At 42.6% G+C, this 19,183-nt stretch overlaps 1 protein-coding gene across 1 annotated transcript in view; it reads right to left on the bottom strand.

Moving 5' to 3' along the window:
- MTUS2 (microtubule associated scaffold protein 2) overlaps positions 1-18,762 on the bottom strand; it is a 200,925-nt gene extending 182,163 nt beyond the window's left edge. The window contains exons 1-2 of the mRNA XM_059835946.1: positions 16,468-18,762; positions 11,068-11,308 (exon numbers count right to left, since the gene is read on the bottom strand). Of these exons, the coding sequence (XP_059691929.1) occupies positions 11,068-11,308; positions 16,468-18,762 (2,536 nt within the window). The remainder of the gene's footprint in view (positions 1-11,067; positions 11,309-16,467) is intronic.
- Between the last annotated feature and the right edge of the window lie 421 nt (positions 18,763-19,183).

Genomic DNA, 19,183 nt, shown 5'->3' with positions numbered 1-19,183 from the left:
ATACTAAGTGGATCTGAACCTGAACTGTACATAAAATTTGTGCAATTTTTCTTTGTATTTTTGACAATATCATATTCCTGTTCCTTGTGACATCCCAAGCAGAAAAAAAAAAAAAAACTAACCAAACAAAGAAACCCAAAAGTTCTCCACAAGCTGATGCTAGAGTGTTCAATCAGTCATCAGGACCAGTGGGTTAGGAGACATGGCAACATTAAAACTATCAACATATTCTGCCAGAAAAGGCCACAAAGACACCCTTTTTCCATTCTCATTCAGTGATCACTATTAGTGGATTAGCCTGACACATACTTCAAAGGAAGAAGTGAACATTCATAATATAAAGGAAGAATAGAAATTAACTGCACAATAAGAATACGGTCTTCATATTATTACAACATTTAATTCTTCTGTAAACTATGTAGGTCACAGCCTTATTAATTTTAATGAAGCATTACACTTTGAGGAGACTTTACAGAAAACAAGACTAACTCCTTTGAGCAGAAAAATTTTATGGGGATTTTGAAAGATAGATGTGTACCTCATCACAATAATGATATTAAGCTTCCTTTAACAAAACCAAGCCTTTTCTTTTGAAATAGAAATATGTGTAACACCAAGCTAAAAAAAGTTTTGTTATCCTATAAAACACATTCCTATACAAGACATTAAAAAATGCTCCTTGCTCAATGAACAAAATAATTTATATACTATAGACTCTTAAAAATGCATTTTTGTACCCACTTTCCACAAGTTGAGGCCTTTATTAAGACACAAGGGGATGGATGTCTGACTGTAGCACCTTTACCAGCCCAGAGGAGGACATGCTGTGAAGAGCAACACAAATGAAAATCACAAATATCTACAGTGTGTAATAAAAGACTGTTAAAATCCCTGTTCAATTCAGGACCCTGATCCTGAATCTGGTTTCTTTTGAAATATGTGAAGATGGGCTCAGAGGTAGCTGTGGGCTCCAGGTGCAGGTGAAGAGCTGTGCAGGCACATTAGCATGGGGAACAGATAAGCAGTGTTGTTTACCACCATTGTTTACTGCTAGGCTTCTGCAGCATTGCTTTGATAGTGGTCTATTACAGCTGGTTTATGGTTAGCTGCAAAGCACCATCAAGCCAGACTTCTTCCCTCGCCACTGCTGGGGACGTTCACATCACATCTAAATGACTCCACAGCAAAGTAGTACAGAACCTGAGCTCAATGTTTCCCTCAATGCTATCGACACAGTTTACAATTAGTGTGAATCAATCATGTTAATTGATTTTCATGTAGAAACAAGAAAAAGTGTCTAGTGAAAGGCTTTAAGAGTCCCAAATGCTAGAAATGACATGCTAATCATCTTTCAGACAGAATCTCTCTATTTGAGAAGACTAATATCTTCCTGAATTAACAACTGCTGCAAGGCGGGACTCAGATTGGCTTATGCCAGTGTGAGACTGCACTTTTGCTATGGAAGGATGATCCTGTGCTCTCTCCCTTCCACAATCAGACCTGTCATGCCCCCACCAATGCTGATACAAACACTTCAGCAGTTTTTTGGATGGGCCAGTCCATCTTGCCTACCCAGCTGGCTGCACAGGCACACGTTTGCTAGAGCCTGGGCAGGACCAAACATTAGCTTCGCCAGCTATCTAAAGGACTAATTACACAGGGGCGGCTGAGTTGTGTGTTTATCACACACAGTTGCAACATTAGTCCCTGTGTTGCACTGGTGGCAGAGCCAAGCCCAGGTAGCCTCCAGATTTGAAGCAGAGGCAAGTACCTGTGGCAAGTGGCTGCAAGAGCAAGGAACCTGCCCAGTTCAGTGGCAGGAAGGAGAAGGTATGGGACTATCTCTTGTGGGTTTTGCAAGTTTCTGAAAAACGCACCAACAGGCTTCCACTACGTAAGCTGAGAGTCGAGATTCCTTTTTCCCAAGAACCTCTGAAAATTGAGGCGGAGGGAGAAATCTTTCCATTTTACAGGAAAAAAGCTATAAATAGCATAGACTTCTTGCAGCAGAATAGGGGAAATTCGACTGGGGCAGCAGGGAGAAGTGGTTAGAAATGGTTTTATTTAAAAAGCATTTGAAATGCGCTTGCCCTAAGACAGTGAGGTTCACTGGGACTCCCATGTCCCCAGCTCAACGGCAGGGATGCCCACACCAAGTCCCCAGGCTGTCCATTCTCTGTACAGCCGTGCGACCAAGCACCTGCAGTCCATGGCACACTGAGCACCACGGAAGGCACTGAAGAAGGATTTCCTTAAACCCAGGAGGTTTTTGGTAACAGATTGCCCAGCCATCTCTACCTTTTCTTCAAAATCATTCTCCCAGAGCCAGGCAGAGGATTCAGAGTTTTTTCTCACACTTCCATGTCTGTTTCAGTTTATGATTTTGATTCAAATTCCCCCTGAACTAACAACATTTTATATCTTGAACCCATCATCATCCTTAAATTATTTTTCACTTCTTTTCTTTGTAATCCAGTTCTTCTGTACCATGAGGACCTGAGGGCAGGACATTATCCTCATTAGGGATGCATTCAAATCCTTAAAGCTAAGTAATTTTGTGTCTTCTTTCTCATTAAAATACATGAGACATCAGTCTATTGTACGTATTTTCTGTTCTAAATATCACCAAGTTTCACGATAGATGTTCTTTCTTTAGTTCTGGTTCTTAGAAGTATAGAAGTACTCCTGCAAACAAGGTCTGGGAGTTCAAAACAGAAGTTATTTTAATGAGCAGCTTTCATTTTAATAAAAATCTGCCAAAATAAGCTTAAAAAATTGGCAAAAAATCTTTCCAGCTGTCTCACTGCCTGAAGCTAATTATAGAATTAAGTATTGTTGTCTGTATGGCACACAAGTGATTTTCTATGACACTTCAAGACATTCCCATCTAGAAACATGAAAACATTTTGAGGTAGCAACTGATTGACACAAACCAGATGTGCCTGGGGACCCTTAAGAAAAGTCTGAGCTAGACTTCTTATGCATCTCCACTGCACATGAATCGCATCTCCATGAACATGTATAAGCAACTTTCATGTGACTTCTCAGTGAAATTTGAAATAGGTTTTAGCCGAAATGAATTAAAAATTACAGAAAGGAGTTACACAGATATGTTCTTATGAAAAAGAGTAGCAGTTCAAGACTTCAACTCTGCTTGTGATTCAGGGATCCTTGGCAAGCCTTTGTTTTCTTGTGGTGGGGTTTTTGGTTGTTTGGGTTTTTTTAACAAGCATTTCTGTTAAAATTTTAATCATTAGGTGTCGTTTTGTCTTAGAAAGCTCACTTTCTTTTATAGGATGCTCTGAACATCACTATTCGCATTTCATATTGGGGAAACTGGGGCAAAGAAGTTACCTGCAAGGTCACTGGATTAGTTAGAGATAATACAAGCACAGTTAACCCCCCCTCAGAGTTAACACCATCACTGATATCTTTGCAGATTAAAAACAAATTGCACAAGTAAGAAACCTATTCTGTTGCCACTACCTTTGTGGTTTCCCTGTGAGAGACATAATGACTTCTCTTTGAACAAGAACTGAAGAAAGGGGATTTAAAACAGAGGCTTTAATGATCTACACCTAAACAGCACTAAGCAGCTTGTGCCCAGCTCCCCTGATGGTCTTTCATCCAAATACTGTCAAGCCGGGGACAGTTCAACTCCAAAGTCAAAACAGCTGTCACTGCTGAACATCAATTCATTTCTGATTGGTCAGTCCACCATCATACAGCAAGAAATGCTCATCTCCTCCTGTTTCAGATTCAAATGCCCCAAAAAGCTGTTCTGTGCCTTCCCAGCTCCCAGGCAACCCAAGGCTGGTTGTTCTCACCACCCCAAGAATTTGTCAGCTCGCGCTTCATTCAAACTGCAAATGTCCTTGTCCGTGCAAAGCAGCGGCATCCCACAGAAACATCCAGCACAGCAATTGTCAGTGCCTGAGCCATACTCACTGCATTTTCCACTGAAAGCCCAGAGCAGCAAGACCACTCCTCTGTGCACCAAGCGATGTCTCATCTGCCCAGCTGCTGCTCATCAGCTGCTCAGAAGGGCTGCGGATGCCCAGCCAGCGACGATGCTTGGCTCTCCCCAAGGAGGAGGTAGGGTATGAAGCACTCTGCTGCTGCTGCAGTCAGACTGTTAGTCATACCATTCTTACAACCGACAATTGAGCCCGGTTGACAGAGTCCCTTGGGAGGCAGTCCTGAAGGGCAAAGGAGTCCAAGAATGCTGGACAGTCTTCAAGAAAGAAATCTTAAAGGAGCAGGAGCAGGCCATCCCCATCTGCCAAAAGATGAGCTGGCAGGGAAGAAGACTGGCCTGGCTGAACAGAGAGCTTTGGATGGAACTCAGGAAAAAAAAAGAGAGTTTATGACCTTTGGAAGAAGGGGAGGCAACTCAGGAGGACTACAAAGATGTCGTGAGTTTTTGCAGGGAGAAAACTAGAAGGGCCAAAGCCCAACTAGAACTTAACTTTGGCCTCTGCCATAAAAGACAACAAAAAATGTTTCTATAAATACATTAACAACAAAAGGAGGGCTAAGGAGAATCTCCATCCTTTACTGGATGCGGGGGGAAACATAGTGACAAATGATGAGGAAAAGGCTGAGGTACTTAATGCCACCTTTGCCTCAGTCTTTAATAGTAAGACCAGTTGTTCTCTGCATACCCAGCCCCCTGAGCTGGAAGACAGGGACAGGGAGCAGAATGAAGCCCCCACAATCCAAGGCGAAATGGTTTGCGACCTGCTACACCACTCAGACACACACAAGTCTATGGGACCGGATGGGATACACCCAAGGGTGCTGAGGGAGCTGGTGGAAGTGCTCACCAAGCCACTTCCCACCACTTCCATCTCCCAACAGTCCTGGCTGACCGGGGAGGTCCCAGGTGACTCAAGGTTAGCAAATGTGACGCCCATCTACAAGAAGGGCCAGAAAGATGATCCAGGGAACTACAGGCCTGCCAGCCTGTATGACATGGGTGCTGGGGAAAATTATGGAAGAGATCATCTCGAATGCCATCACGCGGCATGTACAGGACAACCAGGTGGTCAGGCCCAGCCAGCATGCATTTATGAAAGGCAGGTCCTGCTCAATTAACCTGATCGTCTTCTATGACCAGGTGACCTGCTCAGTGGATGAGGGAAAGGTTGCGGCTGTTGTCTACCTGGACTTTAGTAAAGCCTTTGACACCGTTTCCCACAGCATTCTCCTGGAGAAACAGGCTGCTCATGGCTTGGACGGGTGCACTCTTCACTGGATAAAAAACTGGCTGGATGGCTGAGCCCAAAGGATTGTGGTGAATGGAGTTAAATCCAGTTGGCGGCCGGTCACAAGCAGTGTTCTCCAGGGCTCAGTATTGGGGCCAGTCATGTTAATATCTTTATCAATGATCTGGATGAGGGGATTGAGTGCACCCTCAGCAAGTTTGCAGACAACACCAAGTTGGGCGGGAGTGTTGATCTGCTCGAGGGTAGGAAGGGTCTACAGAGGGATCTGGACAGGCTGGATCGATGGGCTGAGGCCAGTTGGATGAAGTTCAACAAGGCCAAGTGCCGGGTCCTGCACTTGGGTCACAACAACCCCATGCAACACCACAGGCTTGGGGACGAGTGGCTGGAAAGCTGCCCAGCAGAAAAGGACCTGGGGGTGTTGATTGACAGCTGGCTGAATATGAGCCAGCAGTGTGCCCAGGTGGCCAAGAAGGCCAATGGCATCCTGGCCTGTATCAGAAATGGTGTGGGCAGCAGGAGTAGGGAGGTGATCATGCCTCTGTACTCGGCACTGGTGAGGCCGCACCTCGAATCCTGTGTTCAGTTTTGGGCCCCTCACTACAAGAAGGACATTGAGGTGCTGGAGCGTGTCCAGAGAAGGGCGACGAAGCTGGTGAGGGGTCTGGAGCACAAGTCTTATGAGGAGCGGCTGAGGGAACTGGGGTTGTTTAGCCTGGAGAAAAGGAGGCTGAGGGGAGACCTTATCGCTCTCTACAACTACCTGAAAGGGGGTTGCAGAGAGGTGGGTGTTGGTCTCTTCTCCCAACTGACAAGTGACAGGACGATAGGAAATGGCCTCAAGTTGCGCGAGGGGAGGTTTAGATTGGATATTAGGAAAAAGTTCTTCACTGAAAAGGTTGTCAGACATTGGAACAGGCTTCCCAGGGAGGTGGTTGAGTCACCATCCTTGGACGTTTTTAAAAGACATGTGGATGAGGCGCTTAGGGACATGGTTTAGTCGTGGACTTGGCAGTGCTAGGTTTACGGTTGGACTTGATTATCTTAAAGGTCATTTCCAACCTAAACGATTCTATGATTCTATGTGGCTAATTCTCAAGTATGGTGACAATGTCCTTAGCAAAACTCTGAAGAAGTGTGTGTCTCCCTTTGAAGCACTTGAATTTTCTTTATGAAATACAGTCAGATGCTCTCCCAAAGAAAGCAGAGCGTGCCAACTGAAAACTCTGCAGATTAGTGGGGGATAGAGAATATTTCCCTCTCTGAATTCTCCCTTTGTCACTCCTTTCCTTAAACCATTAAGAAGTTGGCCAGCTCAAATCCAAGCACCTCAGATTGTAAACCTATACAATAAGCTTACAACTGGAGTAGCAGTAATGCAACATTTCAGGAAGTAACCTCAAAACCTCTTTTCTATCATCAAATCTCATTTACTTGTTCAAGTATTACATTATTACTGAGAATAAACATAAAAGCAAAGCTATCCTACCAGGAGAAAGGTGTAAACATATTGCAGCATTCATGATGAAATACATGATACATATGCAAATACACAAATAAATGCATATATTTGTGTGTGTCTGAGTAATCAGAAACATTGCTGTCCTGATTTATATATGAATTGCATCTTTAATAAGAGTTGACTTGCTTAGAAATGAGAGGAAGTGCTAGACCCTCAGGACTGGCAAATTTAATACACAGAGAGGTGATAAGGAAACAACATTTCATTTACTCACTCTTTGAGAAAAAAATACTATAAATACTCCTGAAAAATGTAGAATTAAGTGAAGTTAATGAGTAGAATTAAGTGAAGTTTTAATGATGAAATCTGTTATACTTTTCAAAATCAGACATTATTCCCATCAAAATAATCAGATAATTAATAGAAATCCTAACACGCTTGCTCCAAAGAAGTCTTCATAACCAAGGAAAACATGATCATAATTTATTTTATAGACACAGTATCCTTCAATGCTTGTTTTGAATTACAAGATTCCCATAGAAAGAGCAGAGTCAATTTACATAAAATAAACAAACGTTAAGCTTTCAGAGACACTATTGCACCTTTAAATCCATCATGATTCAATGACTTCCTATCTTACTTATGATGCAGAAGCTTTTCCTTACAGTCAGACTGCTTGCATGACCCATCTGAGGCAAACCATCACCTAAGGAGCAGCACCGCTCAATAAGGAACTTGCAGCTGATGCCAACACATGCGCCATGTCCTGCAGATGAAGAAGGATCACGGCTCCAGTCACATTTTAGGCATCACACTTGGAGATCCCACTTGTGGGATCATTCACTATTATGTTACTTTCTATTTGGTATGTCTTAAAACTAACGAAACCCTTAATGTACTTGTAGTACTTCTAGACCATCACAGCAGTTCAGGGATGTAATTACCAATTACTTTAGAGTCAGTTTTATGACTGTTAGTATTATACACAGGCCAAACCGCTCAGCTTATCAGTGCTGCTTAAGCAGACTGCTACATTATGAATGGCATGGCAAAGGGGAATAAAATCCTCATTATGAGGCACTGCTTCTGTCCTCAATGCCATGCCATTGTGATTTTAGTTTAAAAGCCTCCGTGGTACCTCACACTTTGTCACGGGATGGCAACTGGCTAGATCCTTCTGCTTCCATTACCCCAGGGCAGGACTGAAATCACTAGGATTAGAAACTGGATTAAAAGCTCAGGACTGAGCTGCAAGAGATGCTGATTAGCAGTCTTGAAGGCAGGACTGGTATCCTTGAGAGAAAAACACCTCCTAGTCCTCAGCTGCTTTTGCTGCAGTCAGCCAAGCCCTCACACCCCACAACACCCATGAGCAAGGGTCTTACCAGCTCTGCTTCCTGTATGCTGACCATATGTTCATGCATTTCGTTTGCTTATATTTGTAAATATGACTGTATCAAAGCTGCACTTAATCCTGTTTCTCAAATATTGCATGAAAACCAATAATGCAGATTAAAGTTTAATACCACAACTAACTGCCAAATTAAGTGAAAGTGGTTGAAAATGGTGTTGGGTACCTTAAAACAATTGGCTGGAGAGTGCCTGTCCCTACTCTGAGCCCCTCCAGTCAGCCCCACACCAACTCTGCCATGCCAGGGGTTGCTGCCCCATCGAGCCCCTCCGTGGCAACCAGGGACCCATCTCTGGTCTGTGTTTGTGAACTGTCAGGGACACAGTCACAGGAACCAGTTCTCTGCTGCCCTTCCACGACTATGCCAGTCTTGTCCTGTCTGCTGACACTTTAGCTTCTTTCATAAGCATTTCATTCTTCTTAAAAGGAATTACTAAAGACTAAAAGACCGGTTTGCTCACCTGCGAAGTTATACGTTGCTGAGAGAAAGATTAAGTCATTTCTGGTATACAAGGAAAAAGGCTTTGGACAAAGAAAAGGTGATTATAAGCCAATCTTGAATAGATAACCAGGAAATAAAATGCCAAAAATAAAAGAAAATAAAGTAATTAATACATCAGAAATAGGTGAAAGATCAATAAGGGGAGGCATTGAATCAACAGAGAGCAATGAGAAGTACTTTGCAACAAAATAAGATGTTGCAGAAAAATTGAACACGTTCTTCACCTCACAAGGAAAATGGAAGGTGAGACGCCAGAAGTGAAAACAGTGTGTCCTGTGAAAAACTAGAGACATTAGCAACCTCTCCAGAAGAAGTCTTGGGTGATTTAAAATCAATAAAAGCAGTCAGAGCGCAAAGATCAGATGAGACACACTTTGGGATCCTGAAAGATATGGCAGACAAATTATCAGACTACCATGAATTATCTTTAATAGCATCTTTGAAACAGAAAGTTATCAATAGACTAGAGAGAAACAAACAAAATAACAGTCATAGGAAGGAAATTATGGATAGCTATGAATTAAATTTGACCTCCACAGCAGAGAAGGTCCAAGAAATAATCAGTGCTAAGATCAAAAAAACCCAACTTCTGAGAAATAGGAAAACTTCAGGAAATAGGAACTTCAGTGCCATAGGAATTGCACTAACAGCTAGTGCAATTTCCTCATGTCTATTTTTTTTTCACTGGCATTTTAAAAGTCAGGATTACAGACAATAAATAGGACTGATAGGCTGATACTGTTTAGATTTAGAATTTCACATAATATAGGAACACAGTAAATTAATACATACAAGACAAATTCCTATATGGATAAAAAACGGCTAAGGAAAAGTCATGCCTGCAATTATCAATGATGCAGGATAATTAAGCTGGATGAATAAAAATCAAGGCAATGTTAATTTCTGAGGATCAGAAAAGACAGTGGATTTGATATCTATCTCCCAGACTGGCTCATGTTATGCAACAGCTTACCCTACTCATATCCTGAATTTGCATCCTCTTGCAGTTTCATTTAAATGAAAAATATGATCCAATTGATCTCTGCACCTGTATTACCATGTTCAGTGCTGACTGAACTCAACTTACATGGTTGAACGGGTATTTACTGCCCGGTGTGCGATCTTGGAGTGTCTCAGAAGTCACACACAGCTGAGCTTGGTCAGCTTCTGCTAATGCCATCAACGTAGATAAACTCTAGATGCAGGGTCAAATAGTAAAAGATAGTGGCAAGAGGCACTGTGCTACAGAGATCCTTGATTTTCTGATTAACCCGAAATCCTGGCAACCTGTATTACTAACTGATACCATCCTCTCAGGGTAAGTCAAGACACTCTGGCCCATTTCCATTTTCATTTTTTCTAAATTTCTTCTGCAGCTTACTATGGAGAAATGGACACTGAGGAGAGAGAGTAATAGTTTTCAAATACCTGCAAAGAGGAGAAGACCCCACGCCCACTCCAGACAGAAGAGGGAGTAAATTGCAACAAAGGGGATTAGGCAAAACACTAGGGAAAACTTTTTAACTTGAAAGCAGATAATGCTTCAGAGCAGCCTGCTTTCAGAGGCTGCAGGATCTCATATTGAAGGTTTTTATAAATAGTTTTTCATGAACAGGTTAAATAAACATCTATCAGAAGGAATCCCATCCTGGGGCAAGAGGAGGGACCACATGACCCCAAGGCATTACTTAACTTTATCCCTTATGACTATTTTTAAAAATCTCTGCAGACTTGTAGGCTGTTAAACAGCTGCTGTGTTTCATTCTGGCAATGACTGATTTTCAGTTGTCTTTGAACTTGCTGCTGTTAAAGTGTACGTTGTTAAAACCTCCAAGCTTTTCCAGGACACCAAGGAGTGCCTGTAGAAGTAATTATTATCTCTGTCTTGTGGCATCATACACCTCTCCTTCGAACTCTTCTCTTGCTTTTCCCTCCCCTGTAATTCCGCCCAGGGTCATGCTGAGCTGGGCAGTAGCTGGGGAGAAAAAGGCATTAGAAATGTTGTCTCCAAAGAGGTGTATACCAGGGCTTCAGAGTATCAAGATCTCTGCTGGCACATCTGAACACTGCCCAGGCTTTCAGAGCACAACATGGTGGGGAACGTCATACTCAGATTGAACAACGGGATCTTCAAGATGGAAGAAAATGTCCCATTACCTTCCGCAGGACAAAAGCAAGGATTTTTCAGGCATTTACAAGGAGGGGGAAGATAAAAAAAAGAGCACAACGAGAATTATTACTGAAATCAATTCTCTTTCTTTGGCAATGACCTGTTAAACAACCTTTGTGCGAGTCCCAGACTCCCTAGTCAGCCTTGCCTCAGAATAAAAAGACACGCCTCAAAGAGTGCTGCTGGAGCTTTGTATCAGGTCAAGATGTTGCTCGTTTTGAGGTATTTCTTTCTGAAATAAAAATCTTAGCGGTGACTACACCTAAAGGAAAGGAAAGAAAGTTCATACTTTACCTGAAGCGTCAGGATGATAGAGGCTGGGAGCACTCGTTATTTCTCCTTGCTGATGGAGACAGCTACCTGAGGATCTTTGACTTGCAATGAGAATCCTGCTTTTTGCAGATGGTAACCTGGACACTGCACCCAGTCCTAACTGTGGTTTGAGGATCATGGCAGATCGATAAAAACTTGGTGGGACCTCGTAGTGAGTATACGGTGGAGGGCAAAACTCATCTTTTGGAGGCCTTTCCCCAACCTACAGAAAAATCATTAACACAGATATTATGCAATAAATCAATAAATCCAGAAAATATGGAGCTCTAAATTGCTTATAAAGGCTAATCTTCCCTCCTTGTGAATCTGGGCTTCAGAGCACTGCAGACTGATCATCACTTTCAAAAAAGTGATGGTCTTTCTTACCATATGAATCGCTTTCCACAAATACACACATTACAGTCTCAAAACCCACCCAAACCCAAATAAAGAATTGATCTCTTCCCAAAATGAAAACAGACAAATGGAAGATCTTAAATTAGTGAAAATGAAGTTACTTTTAAGTCCTGAAAGGTGATATTTTTTACAGAGGCGGATACATCAAGAGAGTGTAAGTGGAATTTTTGTTAGAAGTTATTTAAAATATTCTTAGTGAGGTACAATTTTGGGGGAAGTTGGTTTTAACTTAGTTAAAAATAAAGCTGAAGGTATTTTAAATTCATTTCATCAGAGAAATGGTATTGTCAAATCGTTTATGCGAGAAAAAAAACCTCTACATGTTCTTACTGCAAAATGTTCATTGTAATCTGTGCCCCTGAAGTTCCTGAAAAGAGACCTGACTGTGGAGGTGGGCACATTTCTGTACATTGCATATTCAGGGGGCTGTTGAATATTCCAAATCAGAGCTATAAAATCCAGATGCCCATCTGAACTAGAGAAAAGAAGCAAATTTTTATATGTGACACATTTATTGTTTAGCTTAAAATAGATGATGCTTTGCTAAAATCAGTGGCAAATCTCTCAGTATTTTAATGGGTGTATACTGTGAGGACAGCACAGTAAGTCCCAGGCTGGAAGTATTTCCAGCAGCCTGGCTGTTACTGGGGAACCTGCAGTCAGGAAATGACCCGGTTCCCCGATTCAGCCCTTGCATTTTTCTACACTCAAGCTGGGCTCTGACTCCCACCTCACCATGCTGCTTCGTGACTCAGGACGAGGGCACAGAGCAATGTCAGTAGCTTTCATCTCTCTCATTTGCAAAGAACCATTTGCTCTTCGAGGCAGAGTCCAACTTCTTTACCATTTTCTTACAAAATGTAAAATCATCATAATCTAGAAAGGACCCATGAATATTTTTTCAGTGCATCCCATTTAGGCCAGAGGAAAAAAACAGCTTAGGAAAGAGGAAATCTGAACTAAATTTGTTTAAAAATTAATCAAAGAAGTGCCATAGGCTACCTAGGAAGAAACATAACTGTCAATTAATTAACTCTGCTGTAAGTTATGATGCATATAATATGCCAAATCAATTTCTATTTAGCAATTATAAGCATTTAGAATATGCACTTCAACATTGGCTATAAAAGCTTTGATCCTAGCTGCTTCAGGAGCTTTAACCCTAATTTAGTAAATCTTCAATATGCTACATGAGACAAGCTTGGCCTTAAACTATTAAATGTAGTATCTTTGAGGTCTTTGCACAGGAACTAGGAGGGCAGATGTAACAAACACTGAGCATTATATTTTTGCTTTATATTTTTTCCTTTGCAGACCTATTTCCTGCCATTAGATCTCCCCATTTCCTTTTTTATTATACTCCTGTGACCTGTTTCTACAAGTTAGGATGCAGTTTTTACTGTATAGATGATTCTCTAGGCTTGGACTGCAGGAGATGTTTAGCTTCTTATTTTCAACTTCTGGGTATGAGATTGTTTTCCTGGATAAGATTCAGGTACCTTTTCTCTCCCTGATGAAGTTATTTGAATCAGATTTCACTATACACTTCCTATCATTTCATATTTAACTGGCAGTGAAGATACCAATGCCAAGTACTTTAGTATAAGGAATAGAAAAAAATCTTTAAATATAGAAACCATGCATTTTTGTTAAAGTGGGTCAGTTTAGCCAAACCTTCAGTCACCTCATTTTTTTCTTTATTGACAGTATGCTACGAATAACACAGAAAAGCAACAAATATGCACACAAAAACAATCAATCACAAGTATAAAACATCTTCTCAAGCTGAGAAAAGTGAGAAGGATTTACCCAACTATCTCTTGAAGAGCCCAATTTTGGGGGACATAACCTTGCTATGAAGGTACACTCCTTTTTCTTCTCTATTTAATGGGGAATTTATGAATTGCATAATTCAACTCATCTCAATAGAATCATGTGCAATTTTTCATTATAAGGCCATTCTAAATATCTTCGGAAAGATTTGGATTAATATGAGACCTGTTAGCATCCTGTACTAGATTTTTGTACAAGGGACTTTTAATGAAAAGATCCCTTGCAGTCTGTCAACTAAAAAGAACCTCAGCTCAGAGTTCTATTGTGTGTGGCTGTCTGCTCATTCCCCATACCCCATTTAACGAACTTGTTAGAAAGAGATGGAAAGTCTGCAGCAAATACTCGGAGCATACAGGAATTTCCACAGGCTGCGTAATCCTGAGCAGAGCTGGCAGCATGGCCAGCAGGTAAGGATGCCCAACACTTTCCTTTCTGTTACTCTGTTTACAACATCATCAAACATTAATGCCTCAAGCCAGAATTTTCTTAACAAGTGCATGCTTCAGGCAACTATTTGGGAAAAGAGTTGGTGACACCAGTTCAGGCAGTTCAGATAACGAGACTAGGGACGAGGGAAAGAATTGCTGGTTTGACTATGTATAAAACAACTCGCCCTGTGCCTTTTCCCCCTACAGGCCTTTCATTTCAACAGGCTTAGTCCATGCTCTCTGGAGCAGAAAGATGTCTGTGCTGGGGAATAGACCCAAGGAGGTGGTTGAACGGGGCAGGCGCAGCCTTGAGGAGGCAGGCAGGAGAGCTGGTGATCAGCAGACCTCCTTATAGACTCCCACCAGAACCAGGACTCTCGGCAGCAGCCATAAAGTAGTGAATAAAGTGAGCCAAGGACCACTCCCTGGCAAGGCGCAGACCATACCCATACAGGTAAACTCTCACCCTGCAGACCAGGCTGGTCTCATCCATGCTGGTGCTTGGAAACAGCCTCTGGGTGAGCACACACCGGCAGAGGTGGACACTGAGCTGGGGAGCGTGCTCCCAGTCCAGCAGTATGGACAACCCCTTGCGTCAGCCTTGGAGGCTGTGCCCTCCCACTGTTCAGTTCATTAGCACAGCAACAGCCTTTGGGTTCCATGGTTTGCTCTGTTACTTCCCACGGACGTAACTGGGAACACAAAGTGGCCACAAATTCCCACTGGTGCTGACTAGAAGAGGCTGAGGTCCACGCTGAGATGGGGAGCCTACGCTGTGATGAAGCATGTGGACAGCAGCGATCTGCCCTGGGCAATGACTGTTTTTTTTCAGCATTTCACTGTTGAGGGGTTTTCTAACTATTTTTTTTGGACGGAGACAGGCATGAAAAATCTACCTCCACACCATGCCGAGGTTCCAAAGAAAAGCACTCAAGGAGCTGCCAATGCCACAGGTAAGGCTGCCCATTTAACCTTAACTCAATTCCTTTATGGACACAGACTCTAAGCACAGCTGGACTGCCTTCACGCCTGAGCTGGGATTTTTGTGCGAGCTGTCCTGTGTGGACCTTAGCACGGGCAGTTCAAGCAGCCCAGGAGGCTCCCCGCTGCACAGAGGTAGCACTCGAGCCTTCCTAGACAGTTCTCCAGGCCTTGCCTTGGAGTCTCCTGTCTGAGACAGCACCTTCCAATTTTTTCCAGCTCATGGCACCCAGAGGGGTATTTAATTGTTCCTACCATTTAACTAGCTGAAGGGTCTTAGAGATTACAGGTATGATTGATAGCAGCTATTAACAGTCCCTATCACAGCTATGTAAAGAGCTATAAAACGCTAATCAAAGCCCTCCAAAGCCCAAACTACATGTGTGAAATACGGCAGACTGGGATTTTTTTCCCTCACAAAGGTAATGCAGAGCACGCAACCTGCGCCAGCATCTCCTTCTCTCCAAAATCTCTGAGACTTCAACACTCCCTTCACCAGGGTGATTTTGATCTATCTCAACCCACCCTAATTGCTTTATTTCATATTACACATCAGTCATCTGCTATGAACCCGTACTGTGCACAGCTGCTCTTCTAAGCGTCTGTCCACCTCCATGGATCAATCATTTTCCTTTCTCTTGATCAATACTGGAGCTAAATCAGTCCCCTTTGCATTCCCCCAACTAGCAGGGGACTATGGTACTTAGCACAAATACTAAGGTATTTGTTATTTCAATGCTGTTCCTTGAATACTGTATGTAGAATGAGGCAGGCATTAAAACAGCCTGAATAACACCACGAGACACACAGAAAAAAAATTATTTTTTTTTAAAAAGACTGCTTCTAGTGAAATACACTTGTGTGGTCTTCAATATTTATATGAAAAGTTTGGTTGTTGAGCTACCACAGGTCCCAAGCAGCGGATGCAAGGGCACATCACAGACCTGAACGTAGCTCCCTCTTCCCTGTCCTTTCTCCACCTTCCAAGCAAGGTCAACCTTCCTCCGCTGTGTTCACCTTCCACCAAGGATTTCAGGGAACCAAGACTCCTGCCCAACTTATCAAGACGGAAACACAATGAGATATCAGGAGCCAGAATTGGCCAGAGGGACTTCCATCACCTTCTGGCTGCTCGGGAAGGCTTTCCAGGGAAAGGAGATTTCTTACTTAAGATGTAGGTCAATATAACACATGGCTTTAAAATGAGTCAAAAGTAAATCTTTTCCTGCATGATACGTATCTAAAAAGAGCTCTGATAGTCCCTGGGTTTCAGTAAGCTAAACAGAAGGGAATTAGTTTAGACCTCTAGTTGTCTGTCTGCAAAAACCTGCCAACTTTCCCATTAAGGAGGAAAAGTCTCTGTGGACAAATTACACTCATTTCCCAAAGCCACTCTTTGGCGAAAAAAAAGAAATTCTATTTATGGATAAATTCAAACAGCGTATCTTTTCCTTTCTAAACATCCCTATTTATACTACTAGCAGGTGACTGGTTTGCTGGGAAAAACTGGGGAACACAGTGACAACTTCCAGTCACAGAATCAGACACCGCAACAGGGTCAGTGCCAGAAAGAGTTAAGTAAGTTTATTTCTAATGATCACACATTGCCTTGATTTAGGATTTATTTCTTATTTGAGGTTTGAGAACTAACTTCTGGCAGCAACAAGAAAGCAAATGATCACCACCTGGCATACAAAAGAGGCTGTCAAAGCTGCCTCCTTACCTCCTGCAGAAACTTCTCGCTCATTGGACCAAAGTGATGTCCCGGGGGCCGAATTCCTGACACCACCACACCAGAACTGAAGAGTCTTGGCTTCTGGAGGTCAGGTTTAAATTTGTCATACAGGATGCTGGGGGGCTTCGCCTCCCCTCCGTTAGACACCTTCTGCTCTGTAGAGATGGGCAAGCCACACGCAGGGCTACCGAAGGGCAGCCCCGACGGCGCAAACGAAGGGTCGAGCTGCTCTATCGAACGAGGGTTTCTCCTAATGTATGTGATGATTTTAGGTCTCACAGGTTTGGGCCTGGGTATGGCAGGTTTCATCTCGATGCTTTCTTCCAGCTTTTCACTGCAGTCACTGTCCACATCCACCTTATCTGCAAGGGAGCCCTTGGAGTGGACCAGGATAGGTTTTGGGATGGCGCTGCTGCAAGCAGTCTTGATAGGCACTTTAGGGGATACATTTAACAACTGCGTACTGTCAATGGGAGGTAGGACTGAGGAGGGTGACAGTTTGTCAACATTAAGTGTATAAAGGTCCTTCAAATTATTATTTGATAGCATGGGCTGACTATTAACATCCAGCGTTGCCACCGGGTGCACAAGAGTTGGGACACATAAAAGGGCGGCATCAGCCTTTGCTGAAATGTTACAGCTCTCTGCTGCTTCCTCTGGAGGATGTTTCTGTGCATTAGCTGTCTTTTTACTTGGAACTGAAAAGCTCGAGGTTTCCGAATCACTGTCGTGGTTGTCAGGTTGTTGGTTTGACACTGTCTCTGCACTGCACGCTCTGCGCTGATCTGAGAGATCAGAAGCAGCCACGGCAGCATCCTCGGTGTTTCCTTTGACTAGCGTCAGTTTACTCTCATTAACTTTCAAAGGTTTGCTGTCAGGTAGATTAATGTTTTGTATAAGAGATATCTCTTCACTAACTGTTTCAGCACAACCTGTGTCAACTTCATGTAAATTCTCTTTTTTTCTAGGTGTCACTTTGCCACTGGATTTACTGTTGCAGGTGAGAGGGAATATTGTTTCCACTTCTTTGTCAGTAAAATATTCCTCACCAACCTGGCTAGTTGTCCCATTGTCACTGTCATTGCTTCCTCTCCCTTCCCCACCGATGGTGACGTTATCACTTAGTAATGTGTCATCAGGATAGGTTACCACCTGGCTTGACAATGGATCCTCTACTTTATTACAGGTGTCTGGAAAATGGGATGCTTGAAATTTTGATGCATCAGACCCAGAGCCTTTCTGTTCCTGCGTTGCTGTATTTTCATCTTCTTGACATCCCAGGAACTCTACCAGCATAATTCTCTCAATCTTTTGTTGACACGCATTTTTAGACTGTAGAGATGGTGCAGTCTTAAGCTCCAGTTTTTTACTTTTATCACCCTGGCCTAATTGTGCTTCTGATTTACTAGCAATCTCATTGGGCTTAACAGCTGAATGTTGAGAATGAGAAGTATGCAGTGTGCTTTCAACATTAACATTTGGTACATTTTCTGGTTTACTTATTTTCTTGTTCCCTGAGGTAGATGGTTTGGAATAAAACACAATATTTTCCTCTGAGGTATTGTCAAGTGGATGAAACACCATCCCAAGAAAGTGATCTGTCGATGTTTTTTGTGATTTCTCTGTACTTCCTATCAAATGGTGTGACCTGTCGATGGAGTCCAATGATGCAGAAAGCAGACGTTTACATGACACAGGGCCAACACAGTCTTTTGCAAATGTTTCAGGCTGAGGAGAAAATTTACTTGGTCTTCCCAAAGAAAGCCTTTTTATTCTCTCCATCTCCACCGTTCTGGGCATTTTACCCTTAGAAAAGTTCTGGGTGAAGTCAACATCACCTTTGGAAATAACCTCCAGGTTGGCATCATTTGTGCTGCTTTTTAAATTGGACAGACTTTGTCCTCGGCTAATCCTGATATGCCTTGATATATTCTTAGCTTCACTGGTCCTACAATCTTTCCCCATTTCCCTGCTTGTGGTGGAGGGCAGCTTACTTTCCTGTACACTGGTGTGACAGGTGCGAGAGTCTTTGAAGGTCAGAAGTTTATTCTGCTCTGTATTCAGATGAGCAACTTTCTCTGATCCTCCAGAGTGTATATTCCCACTCTCATCTGTCAAAGCACGTTTCTTAACATCCCCTTCAGAGGTTCTAACTTTTGTTACAATTTGGTTGGCATTGGTATCCCCCATACATACTATGCTTTCATTATTATTTTTTATTTCGCTGCGGTTGTCCTGAAGCTGGGCATAACATGACTTGTTTGGGATTAACGGAGCACTCATTTTGAAACTTCAGGTGACTGCTTTTTCGGCAGTCCTAATTAATGAGAAAGGGGGTTTTTTCCCCTATCGGATTAACTGTTATGCATACTTCGGTTATATATTTAAATTATAAACGGATCAGTAGGAAACTCATCAGAAAGCTTGGAGTCTCTTTTCACAGTCACATTTTTGTGCTGCTCAGTTGTCTTTCGTGCAGCTTCTGGACCTAAGAAATCTTTATGACGTGCAGTAGAGAAAGCAAAATAGATCTGTCAAGTTCCCTCTGAATGAGAGCCAGTTAATCCAGCCAACCTATGAGAAAAAAAACAAACAGACAATGTTACACTGATGTCAGGAATCATGCTAACTAAACCAAAGTCAAAAACAACAGCACTCCCCGGTACATCCCCAGGATAGAGCACTTTCAAACACTTCAGATGCT

Source organism: Gavia stellata, chromosome 1, assembly GCF_030936135.1.
Source record: "Gavia stellata isolate bGavSte3 chromosome 1, bGavSte3.hap2, whole genome shotgun sequence".
Lineage (NCBI taxonomy): Eukaryota > Metazoa > Chordata > Aves > Gaviiformes > Gaviidae > Gavia > Gavia stellata.
This window is presented reverse-complemented; position numbering and strand designations above follow the sequence as displayed.